At 40.1% G+C, this 12,705-nt stretch overlaps 1 protein-coding gene across 4 annotated transcripts; it reads left to right on the plus strand.

The window, feature by feature from the left end:
* The first annotated feature begins 1,666 nt into the window (after positions 1-1,666).
* Positions 1,667-10,224, plus strand: LOC148902935 (myosin light polypeptide 6). Of its 4 annotated transcripts, none has more exons than XM_088993284.1 (7): positions 1,667-1,787; positions 2,176-2,203; positions 6,986-7,129; positions 7,245-7,418; positions 8,352-8,429; positions 8,685-8,743; positions 9,644-10,224. In XM_088993284.1, the coding sequence occupies exons 1-6, from the start codon at positions 1,785-1,787 to the stop codon at positions 8,711-8,713; spliced, it is 456 nt and encodes a 151-aa protein (XP_088849410.1). In that variant the 5' UTR covers positions 1,667-1,784; the 3' UTR covers positions 8,714-8,743; positions 9,644-10,224. The 4 variants fall into 4 exon arrangements, with proteins under 4 accessions (XP_088849410.1, XP_088849421.1, XP_088849392.1 ...); XM_088993295.1 differs by having other exon boundaries at positions 8,685-8,731; XM_088993266.1 differs by having other exon boundaries at positions 8,685-8,718.
* Positions 10,225-12,705: the final 2,481 nt, after the last annotated feature.

Consider the following 12,705-nt stretch of genomic DNA (forward strand, 5'->3'; position numbering starts at 1 on the left):
AATGTTAACTGGTTGCTTACTAATCATAGGGGGCACATAGATGGACAATGAACAACTCACACTCACACTGAACACCAGAGAAAAGACTATATAGACACTGGGGCAATATGCAAACTCAACACAGGAAGACCGGAGCTGGGATCGAACCCTGCACCTCAGCACTGTACGGCCGATGTGCAAGCGTGTACTTCCCGTTTATGGAGAGTCATTACAAAATCAGAATCATATTTATTGCCAATTATGTAGAACACACAAGGAATTTGTTTCCGGTAGAACACGCTGCACTAGTATCATCACCAAAAAAATGCAAAGAAGCACTAGACGATTCTATTTGTACTGTTTCTATTTGTTCTATTTGGGTTACTGTTTAAAGAGTTAATGGCTTGGTTTACCTGTTTTACTGTTTGAGATCCTCCACATAAATGATTCAAACCATCCAGCACGCTCTAAAGAAGCCTGAAACCACCATTATCAATCGAATCAAGTGCGTTGATGGGTTGAAATAGGGAAAGCTCCAAAACATGCAGGATAAAAACCGGAATTCCCGACCCTTAAAGGACAACCAACGTCACTTTTTTATTTCTTAACCGACATCAGAAAAACGTTTTATCGCATCTAAAATACCCAAAACACGCAGTATGATTATTCAAATGCAAAATACCAATAAAAATGACTCAAAGTGTCCAAAATCTGCAAAAAAATTGAGCTGCGAATTGGGAATTTTCAGGAATTCCCGCCCCCAGTTCGTGACGTCACGTCAAGACGTCTTGCATTGCTGAAAAATAAAAACAATGGATTCAGATTCGGAGAATATGCTTTCTTGTTACACATCCAGTTATGAATATGATTCAAATAGTTCTGAAGAGGAAAGCATACAAGTTTGCAATCGATTAAATAATTTTTTCCGTGTCATTTATGTAACAAAGAGGGTACAGAAAGTGCTTAAGAATGAATATCTCTCTGTGTCTTCGTGTTGTCATGTTATTTGTTATTTAGGTTTTTTTTTGTTCTTTTGACTTCAAGACGGCGCCGCGAGAGTGGCTGCCTTTCCAGCAGCTCCTGTGTTTTGCTTTTCTACTTTCATTTCTTTCATAACTTTGCTGCATTGAAATGTAAATTTCTCCACTGCGAGACTAATAAAGGCAAATCCAATCCAATCCAATTTTGAGGCAAACGGGCAGGGGTAAATGTCGCACCCAAAAATGGCGACCAGCTCCTGTGAGGAATGAATCAGCCCGTTTCCACAGGCTGATAAATTCCTTCCATGGAGCTTGGACACCCCCTTCTGGCAGCTTTTGGTTGCAACATCAAGGTTTTCAGACAAACAGTAGAGCAAAATACATTGACGTGATGACGGACTGTTACAATGTGTCTTTTTGTCGGTCAGGGGGGAGGGTCCTTTCATGACGTAACGTGAGGACTCGTCACCAACTCAAAAACAAGACTTCCTGAATATTCAGCGCGAGTCTTAAAATGTAAAATATAGCTATATGCAGTGGAAGATTTGTAAAATACGCTCAGTAGAAGTCATTTGAAGCCATTTTACAAATTATGGAAACAACTTGTCCTGGAGACGTCGGTTGTCCTTTAAAATAAATGTTCGTGCCCTCACCAAATATGGCTCCTCTGCCTGGACGTCACTATGATGATGTCATGACGTTGCTTTTTTTTTTTTAATCCTCACCCCGCCCCCAGTCGAGTTAGGGCATCACTGTTCTACGTGACTCACGAAAGCAGTCAGTGTCACATTCTTTTCTCTGGGACACACCTTAGCCGTTTCAGACATGGTGAGTTTTCTCTCCGTTCGACACAAATAACACAATCTCGTTCGGAAATTATTGATTCGGATGTCATTTAGTTATCGATGTGATGGCTTGGTCCAAGTATTGCGCTTCCAAATGCCGTTGTGGTCGCCGCTTTCTTGCTAGCGGAAGTGCAACTTTTTCGAAGCTAATGTTAGCGTGTAGCTTCGATGAAAGATCATCCAGTAAAAAAATTACTTATAAAAATTGTTTATATGAATAATGATAAACATGTTTGTCACGGTTAATTTCCATAGCCCTACTATATGGTAGGGTTATTTTGGGTAATGCACGAGTAAACCTCTGTTAACATTGCTTTGCGTCGTTGCAAATGCCAACCCATTTCATCTAGCTCAATCGTGTTTCTTAACAGTCTGACTTCTCGGACGATCAAATTCAAGGTGAGTACTCAGCTTTTTGTGTTATTTATCTTCGATGACCACGCTTTTTGTGTCATTGTGTTTCGTTTCAGACGGCACTTTGCCCCTTGTCTCCGCTGTCTTCCCTGCTTGAGTTGTCGTCCTCCTGTCAGAACAGACGCGCTTTTAGTTTCCTACACTTATTTTCCTCTCACAGTTTTATTTCTTTCCTCTTGCAACTGCTTGTTTTTTCACAGATTGAGTTTAACCTGGAACAGATTTGTGGTAAGTCCGTAGAGGACTAATATGGGACTTGGTTTGCATGTTCACATTGACAGATTTGTTGTTGATGTGATTGCGGTGCTTTGAGCTATTTTTGCTCTGTCTAAGTCCTTCACATGCGCCACAGAACAATACCAAAGTTGGTAGGTGTGTTTACGATGCTGCAATGCCCAAAAAAAGTTATGTGAATAGTCTTTTGTCATTCCTGGTTTGTGTCAGGTTACCATTAACTGTCTCATTAATTCCAAGGCAGTCATTCTCACGCACTTCCCCTTTTTTGGTGCTGCACACAGTAATGTGCTGTATGTTTGAGCACCGTTGACAATATAGGCATACTAGGCCATGTTCCTTGTTCTTGCACTCTCCTCCTCCTTTCCTCCACTCCTCCATTACCAAATATGGTGCTGGGGAAAAGTTGTCTACTGCCAGAAGGGAAGAGGCGCATTCCTTTAAACGGGGGGGGGGGGGGGGGGGGGACTCAAAACACTGCCTGAAGTGAGCTGGGCTTGATTTTTGGTAGGCCTGACTTCCTGGCACATTTCACCATTTTAGAGCTTACCTATAATATTATCAGATACTGTATTATCCAAGACATTTGCTAAAACACTTTACACGTTTTTAAATGAACTAGGCAGTAATATAAAAGTAAAATTCATTCATGCTTGTCTGATCAGTGGCGAAACTAACACCGAATGCATTTCGACCCAGCTTCATGTTAACCACCTTCTAAAATATTAATTACAAACAACTCTCCCATTGTTCTTACTGAATCCAATAAAGTAAAACATTCAACCAAATACAGTAAAGTCTCGTTATATCGATATTCAAGGGAGTCCGAAAAAATATCGCTATAACCGGGACTATCGATATATCCGACCCTGTTTGCATGTAATTTTCTCCGTGCGTGCATAGAAATAGTATCGATATAACCGGGACTATCGATATATCCGATATCGATATAACGAGACTTTACTGTACCAGTGTTCTCTACTCAATAAATAAATACAGTAAAGTCTTGTTATATCGATATTCTCGGGAGTCGGAAAAAATATCGATACAACCGGACTATCGATATATCTGATCCTGCGGGCATGTAATTTTCTCATTGAGTTCATAGAAATAGTATCGTAATAAGCAGTACTATCGATATAACCGATATCGATATAATGAGACTTTACTGTAAATGTTCTTTGCTCCAATTGCATTCATCTCAGATGAACAGATAAGAACTGATAATGTTGAATGTTGGCTTGCTGCCGATAACGGTTAATTTGCAATAACTTGTGGTGGTAATCAGCCGAGATGGGTGCTTTACCCTATTTTGATGATTTGTCCTCCGGCTGCGACCTAAGTACCCTTCTGTCAAATTTCCCTCATCCGTAGTTGTAGAATCGTCGTCCTCCATCCCCATCTGTCATACGTTTAAAGTGCTTTTGAGTTGCAAATGGCTCTTCAATTCCCAACACTGATGTAATATGTGCCTCCTCACTTCCCATAGAGTGATGCACGTTGACAGTCTAAATATGTAATGCAGATATCTAAACGTCACCAGATGTACCTAAAATGGTCACCAAAATTTATGTTGACATCTTAACTCGTGCTCACATAACTGGCTGGGTCGAGTTGTTTACAAATGTTTAAATGTCAACCAAAAGAGCATTTAGCTGTCAACACAACCAACGTTCGTCACCAGACTGACTGGCGATTAAATACCCTTTTTTTGGATGGAGGATGAAGCAAAGGGAGGTCAAACTCTGCCGCATACGAACATGAACGAAACAAAATCACATTCGGTCTGAAATGGTGAACTGTATTGGTGTATTCCACACGTGAAACAGGCTGGGTGTGTTTTTGTCAGTCATTAGTGAAATTGTTGTCCGTAGTTAGTTAACCCTGTTAGGGACGATTAAAGGAATTAATGAAAACCCACTTGCATTCTTACTTAGTCCCTCATTTTTAAAATACCTTCTCGTCCTGTGTCCACAAAATGGGCATCTGTCCAGGACAATTGGACTGTTCCATACCAGTCTCTGGTAATCAGTCATTGTAATGTTGATGCACATCAATTGATGCTATAAAGCTGGTACACAAACTCAAGTGATTGTTGGAATATTGGGAATCCAAGATGTCATTTATGTCAGTTAAGGACAATGTTCCTCATCAGGAATTTGTAATTTCATCATCCTCAGTCCATATCACCAAACGTTTCAGTGACTCTGGAAAATCACTATATCCAAGCGGCAAGGTCAAAAGGCAAAATTGACTGCAGGTGACCTTTGATCCCTCATGTTGCAATGCGTCACAACCCGCCATCAATGTGTAAAGGATATCGCCATTTTAGCTATGGAACACTTCAGAAGACCAACATTGGTAAAGGTTTGGTGCTACATCCGTATGTGCAAAGTAAAAGAAATTTGTCAATAATGGCAAGAAACACTGCTGGCTTTTCTCAGCCTGATCTCAGCTATGGTAGATTGATGCAAAGTGAAATTGTTCTGTGTTCTCACAAGCCCACATTTCCAACTGTTTTGGAAAATTGTGCATGTTGTATCCCAAAAGAGGAGAACACTGATCCGGATTGTTATGGATGTGAAGTTCAAAAGGCAGCATCTGTGGTCGGATAGAATTAACGGTGCGGGTTATTTGCACATCTGTGAAGACGCCATCAACCATGAAAGTAACATACGAGTTTTGAAGAAACATATGCTGTCATCCAAGTAACATCTATTTGATGCACCTGTTAGAACAGCATGAGTAATGAGTCAGAGTGCAGAGTAGTAAGTCGACTTGCTTGCCTGCAGTCCAGACCCGTTTCCCATTGAGAATGTGTAGCTCAATATGAATCGTAAAATGCAAAAGCGGAGACCCTGTACTGTTTGAAAAACTGTAGCTGTACATCAAGCAACTATGTGAAATAATTTCCTCTGTTCCCAAAACATTCAGTGTACAGTAATACCTCATCTTACAAACTTAATTCGTTCGCAGAAAGTGTGTGTAGGGCGAAAATTGTGTCTTCCAAAGATTAATTTCCGATAGGAAACCATTAAAAATTAGAATAATCAGTTTCCAGGTTCCCATAAAACATAATTTTCTACTGAATAAGCCTTAAAACTACACAAAATATACCTTATTTTATGTATAACAAATGTGCTATTGTATTGTAATTAAAGAAATAAACTACCGTATAATAGTCGTTTTATTTGCCTTGTGATAGTCGTTGATGTAGTAGCCTCTTGATGATATCTGAATGAAGTTGCCGTGCTTTCTCGGCAATAATACCCTCACACACTGTCCCCTACTAGCTGCTTTTTGTTAATCCAAATCAACAGAAAATTTTAACCTCTTCTATTGCCTGAGACCGTTGCTTAGACAACACAGAAACACCCTTCGCCACATGTAGCAATGGTTGATTTAGCAAAAGTACCCTCTCCATAACAAACCACGTCTGCACTGAGTGCATTCAAAGGAAGTGGGTGTGGAAAAGTAGTCCGGCAGCCAGGGTGGCGCTGTTCGGCCATGTGGTTTGGTGTTCTTCCGCCGAAAACCAGTCCGCCAGCCATTGTGATGCTCTGTGTGTTTTCCGAAAATTAGTTTGTATGCCGGGATTATATTCTCGCGAATTTAATGTTCGTAAGGCAAAAAGTTCATTAGCTAAAGCGTTTAGTAAGACGAGGTATCAGGGGTCTCAAACTCAATTGACCCGAGGGCCGCTGGAGGCAGAGTCTGGGTGAGGCTGGGCCGCATCAGGATTTCCACAAGAAAAATTACAGATAAAACATTCCAATGTTCTCAAAACCTTATTTTTAACACACAAAAAAAATGAATTAAATGAATAAATGGAAAAATGAATACAAAATAAATTATTGCAAAATATTCTTTCGGGGGCCGCAGTTGGCTCGCGGGCCGTGGGTTTGAGACCACTGCTGTATATAGTTACAAGAAAAGGTGATGTCACACAGTTCTAAACATGACCCAAACTCAACTTTCCAGAATGCGGAGCAGCCATAAAATCCCAACTTCACTGGAATTTTGTTTTTAATCGTGCTAATTGTATTCCCTCTCAGAAATTGAATTCAGAGCCAGCTGTGTGCATTTTCATATTGACATTATATTGCCTCTGTGTTATCATCATAGTAACATAGTAACAGTGATGGTGCCATTTAAGTCCCTGTTGTCCCCTGTTGGAGGGTTTCTGCAAGGTTGTCTCATGTAACAGAGCCGATTAAAGTATTGAAAAGTGTCTTTACTGCAGAAAGTCAAATCTCCAGCATTACCTGAGCTGCTTAATGTTGCTTTAAGTTTGTTTCCTTCCCAGGTCATTTTGGTTTTCAACACATTTGATATCAAATGCTTCTGTCGCTCTGTATTGTTTGTTTTATCCTGCATGCTCTGTCATAACAATGTAATTTGCCTTTATCATTCTTTTGACCTAGCATTTCTTCCAAACGTGTGCATGTCCGGACATTTTTTAACCTATTTATTTTATATATATATATGTTTTTAGGTGAATTTCATATTTCCTTTAATGTCATTTCTTTACAGAGTTTAAGGAGGCATTCCTGCTGTTTGACAGAACAGGCGAAGGACTGATCTCTTACAGCCAGTGTGGGGATGTCATGCGCTCCCTGGGACAGAACCCTGTCACTGCCGATGTCCTCAAGGTCCTGGGAAACCCCAAAGTTGAGGGTGAGACAGGCTTTTATGCAACTCCCTCCTAGTTGTTGAGATTGAATGTAAATTGGGGGCTTGTCAACCTCGGAATAGATGTGATTAACTTTGCGAGTTCTCTTTGTATTGTCAGAAATGAACACCAAGATGCTGGACTTTGAGAGGTTCTTGCCCATGCTCCAGACCATTGCTAAAAATAAAGATCAGGGTTCCATGGAAGACTTTGTGGAGGGACTTCGTGTCTTTGACAAGGAAGGCAACGGAACAGTAATGGGCGCAGAGCTGCGCCATGTCCTCACCACCCTCGGTAAGGTTTGCCTCTGTTAGCCTAGCATGTGCTCCTCTCAGGACCTTTCTGAACAGAATGAGGAAGTTTTTTTGGTTGCTATTTTCAGGACTACTTTACCTTGGGATTACACTTGTGTATTCAATTCTTTCGCATTAAAATTAACTATTCACTGCCAGACTTGCAAAAATGTGTCCACTTCAGTGCCAGGGTTTTTGTCATTGTCACTTGAATTCCGGGACCCACCGAATATTGAGTTTTAGGACTATATAAACATTCAATGCAGCATCAGAAACCTTAGACTCTCTTCTTTCATCAGAAAAAAAGAGTTAATTCCTAAATTACATGAGTCTGGAGTTATATGAGCTTGTAATGAGGGCAGCTTTCCAAAATACAATGCAATACATACATATTGGTTTAGATAGTGCCTTGACAACAGCTGAAACTGGTACAAAGCACTAGCATACAAAAAAGGAAACTGCTTCCCCCTTGTGGAAAAGTAAAAAACATTGCAAGAGGGCGTGGCCAGCGCTTTATCGGCACCCAAGCATGAAAAAACAAAAGCCGAACAAATTCGGGAATGGTGCTCTATGTCACATTTTCAATTCCCGACTAGATTTGTGAATGGCAGTGAATAATTTAATGGAAGTGACATTATTCTTTAAAACTCACACACATTGATTTCCATGCAGCAAGTTAGAACTCCTCAGTAAACTGTAGTAATCCATCATTATTTTCAGAGATTGAAGAATAAGTATGAGTATTGCTTATGTTGTTTTGCTCCATAGTAGTAAAATATCCATTGCTTCACGAGTTGCAGCGTGATATTCAATAGACCTTATCTCAAGGCGCCTCTGCATTTAACAAAAACATTCTCTTCACTGTAAATTGTGTGACCGTAAATCCCTGCTTTGTTTTAAGGTCCTAGCAAAATACCTTGTTGTTGACTTTCAGGTGAGAAAATGACAGAAGAAGAAGTGGAGACTCTTTTGGCAGGACACGAAGACGCAAACGGCTCCATCAATTATGAAGGTGAGATGTGTGTGTGTGAAAATGAACATTAAAGGAAATATTTGAAGAAAGCAAGTGTTGTGACAGTCCGAGCCACTTATCCGTACGACACTTTAGATGCTCTCGCGAAATCTTCTATCGCTCACGTGTTTCATCGTGTGAGATTGTTTTGAAACGTGATGGACAACATGGGTACGAGTGTAACACGTTGTCTAATATGTGGTGACTTCACTGCTTTTGGAGCACTCAAAGTGTGTAACTGTTCTTCTCCCACAGTGTTTGTGCGCCACATCATGTCAGGCTGAGGCCGGTACGGGCACTGGGTATAGCGCCAGGTGGCACGACCAAGGCTTTGCTGCTTCCTAGCTTTTCTATAATAATGATAATGATAATAATCAACTCACCATCACCCTCCCTAACACTTAGGAGTATAGCTGGTGGAAGTTCAAAGTTGAGCGAACTTGTCGATGTGCGTCTGGGGTTGGGAAAGCCATTGTGGTCTTTCTCTGCGAGTTGTGCAGCTGTGGGCCGACTTGCAGCCATCTGCGTCTGCGTGTTTCTCCTATAGCCGTCTGTCTTTAGCCCCTGGCTGTAGCATGCCCCACCTGCATGTGCCACCCCCCGCCCCATTCCGATTTCTGAAGGGGTTGTGTGGGGGTGCACATACAGGCAAGCGGCTTGTTTTATACATGGAACGCCTTCTGTCAGATCATCGCTACCGGTGGCTCTTGAGATGACACGGCAGCTCCTCATTTGCATGCCAGCGGCGCTCTGAAACAGCTTTTCTTCTATGGCGGTGTTGTCAACTGTAGGTGTTGCTTTTTTCACTGAAACATTCAATGAGGCCAGTTAGCTTTCACTGATAAACATGTCTGCTTTTCAAGTATTTCTTTGGGAGAATGGAGGGACACGTTTCTCCCAATCCCCCACTAACAGAAAACTGCAACAAGTTGCACTTGCGCTAATTGTTTGGCCCCCTGTGCTGATAAAAAAAAAACTGAATTTGTCTTCTCCCCTCTTTTTGCATCTCGGCTGGAGTGAAGCACTTCTCTAACCAGCTGTTGGGATCATAGAAACAGCCAAATGCTTAAGCTGCCTAAACGAGAGCGAGAGACGATCACTTTACCTCCTTCTCTCCTTCGGTGTCCTCTTGACCACTTTTTATGTTGTGGGCTCAATATGGGGGAAGCATGTTTGCATTCACTTCTGACATTTTTTTTTCTCTCTCCTCACAGAACTGGTCAGGATGGTCATGAACGGCTGAAGATGAAAAGAATCACACTTTTTTTTTTCCTTCCTCGCCTTTTACCCTGTCACATTTTTTGGGGTTTTGTTTTGCAGTTAGCTTTCGACATCCCTACAAGCTCTTTGCCATGGATTTCATTTGTCTAAAGCCGAGACCTTTGCTACTGCTGACAAATACAACATACTACTACAGGAATAGTATGAATGGATTCAGTAAGGAGTCTTAAAATTTGCTTTGTTTGACACATTCCAAGATGCCTGAGATTTATTTTCATTTTTCCTCCCACTTTTGCTGGTGCCCAATATTGTTATAACTACTGCTACCAATATATAAATTTTTAGATGGGGAATTTAATATTTATACGTGCACGCATTCACAATAATGGTTTGATGTACTGTGACATTGAAAGAGTTTGGCTCAAAACCACTGGCTTGCTTTATCATTGTAGCAAATTGGTTAAAGTCTTAAAATAGCCATAGTATCCATTCCGAGACAATATTTGACATGTTTGCCATGCTCTTAATTCCACAATATATTTTGCATTTGAATAAAAGGTCTCCTCAAACATGATTTATTTGGTTGTGACTGACTGCCTTGGTTTCAGCAGTGTCCTGTAGTGTTGGTAGACTGACACAAGGGGGCAGTATTGCTCCGTCTCTATTTAGGTCATATTGTGTGGGGCGCGTTGAAGTATGCCTACATTACACGGTGCATGAATAGCTATAAATTCATTTTTAAAGTTTACCGAGATGACAATGATCTAGTTGTTTGTAATACATGTGCTGAAGTAAATTGCTAGTAAAAGTCGTCATTAGGGCGGTTTCTCTTCAGTACACATTACAAATTTCCCAATTGTGGGACTATTAAAGGCTTTCTTATTCTTGTACAATACATGTACGTATATATCTAAACTTGTTAACCCGCGCTAAGTGGGCGTGCCTTTCTGTTCCAAGTGACGACGTTCGGAAATTGAATCCGTGTATTTGCCGTAAAACAGTCAAATATAATTCGAGTTCATTTTCTTAAATTCTGGCAAATTCCAAAAGACTACGAATTTAACGATGAATGAGTTATAATAATAATATATTTTATTTATAAGCTTCGCACTAAGTATGTAAAATATTTTCTTCGCACAGAGTACATTAGTGATATACATACAATATACATTAGTGATACCCAAACAATAAATAAATAAAATCACAAAAAGTCGTATCTAAATAAAATCTTGTCAGTATCAAACCCAACATCTACATCTGTTAGTCTGTATTCTGATTTGACAATCACTTTGTATTGAGTGTAATGTGTGACTAAAATTGTTCTTTAATGATCAATGCAAGAAGTCTGTTTTTATTTATTTACAACTAAACTTGCAACAATTTGTAAATTAGCACCGATGATAATGTTTGCAGAATTGGCGAATCTTTTCGCTAAATATTGATTTTTAGTAATGTTTGAATTAATGTAACTTTACTCTAAAGATTACATGCATGTATCATTTGCCAACAATTAAATTCTCCTCATACATCTGTTCCCCATAGTGGGAAATATGTTTCTATCCTTAAGGTCTAACACTAATGTAAGCAGTGAACACTTTGCAGTAAATACCTTGGTCACGATATCTGTATATTAAGCTTACCTCAAAGAAGTAACATTAACACGTATGGATTACTCTTTGTCATTCTTATTTGTGTCCAATATGCAAACACATAGCCGGATATTTAACGTTGTATACTCAATTCACAGTACAACATCAAAAACATTATCATCTAGCATAACACTTTGAATATAATTTATATCATTAAAAACATATCACCAGATTTAATTGGGTCACATTTAACACCGAATTCTTCTGTGAAATCTTCACAAACTAAGCATATCAAATCACAAAACAATGTATATTGTTTGTTTTGTGATTTTTGTGAAATTTTTGCGTGATAAAGCAATAAAAGGGGAGGTGGGTGCGTGCTTCTTTCCGTGCACCAGCAGCTGCAACTATTTGTTCTCATTATCGAGAAAGCTGCTCTTGCCGAATGCATGCGAGTGATGTTTTATAGGTTGGCCTCGAATTACTAGGCGCGTGTGTTTGTGTACACGCGTATGCGGTCGATACGAGTCAGGGCGATTGACTATTTTAATCCTGCTATTTGCCAGCCAGTGTGTAATCGCCGCGGTGGTGCATCGGACAGGGGGCTCGCTATAGTGGGCTGCTCAAGCCTTCTGTGACTTCTTGGACCTCCAATGAACTTTGCCCCATCGCTTTAGCAGAGACGAGTGGTGCTCAGAGGTAACTTCCTGATCGCGAACTCAATTACAAATCCAAAATGCCGTCAGCCCTTTTTTTGCAACTATATGTCGATTTCACTCACCTCATCAATAATCTCATGGGCTCCCAGCACAAATCTGCTATTATCGATGGCGTTGTCCACGATCGGACATCGCTTATGTCCACGGTCCTCTATTTCTTTGATTAAGCAGAATATTCGGCTTCAGGAAACGATATGATATAACCCTCAGTCAGCTCAGAGAAGGAAGGAAAACTAAATCAATTATGTAAAAAAAAAAAATCAATTATGTAACGTAATTAATTTGAGCTGTCAACCCTTAATAAAATGAGACACAAACGGGATCGGAAAAATGTTCACGAAGTTTACACATCCCACAAATACACCAGGGCCAACGAGGTGATGGGTGTCTTCATCAAAATCGAGAAATGTAGCAACAATAATGAGCCTCTGATATCAAGGGGACGTCAAAGTGTTGCAGTACACTTCCGAGTAACATTGAAATAGGGTGTGCCGTTGCATAATTTTGGCATGTCTGCACACACTGCTTGATTAATCAGTGATTCAATTATACTAAAATTGCACATTTCCTTGATGTGATTTTTAAATAGTAATTTATTTTCATCAACATCGAACATTTTTCATGATGTAATGACCATTACTCAGTAGAGGCTGAAAGTGCAGTAGAATCAATGCATCATTTTCATTATATTGCCTACATATATGTACCATACTTTCTGCACTATATATAAGGCGCACGTAAAAGAAA

This window comes from Hippocampus bargibanti, linkage group LG01, assembly GCF_051943395.1.
Source record: "Hippocampus bargibanti isolate YZ-2025 linkage group LG01, ASM5194339v1, whole genome shotgun sequence".
Taxonomy (NCBI): domain Eukaryota; kingdom Metazoa; phylum Chordata; class Actinopteri; order Syngnathiformes; family Syngnathidae; genus Hippocampus; species Hippocampus bargibanti.

Bases quoted from the DNA above. Each gene is read 5' to 3' on its own strand.
- LOC148902935 (XM_088993284.1), top strand. The intron at 7,130-7,244 runs GTGAGACAGGCT...TTGTATTGTCAG, and splicing joins GGGAAACCCCAAAGTTGAGG to AAATGAACACCAAGATGCTG. The intron at 8,430-8,684 runs GTGAGATGTGTG...CTTCTCCCACAG, and splicing joins CGGCTCCATCAATTATGAAG to TGTTTGTGCGCCACATCATG.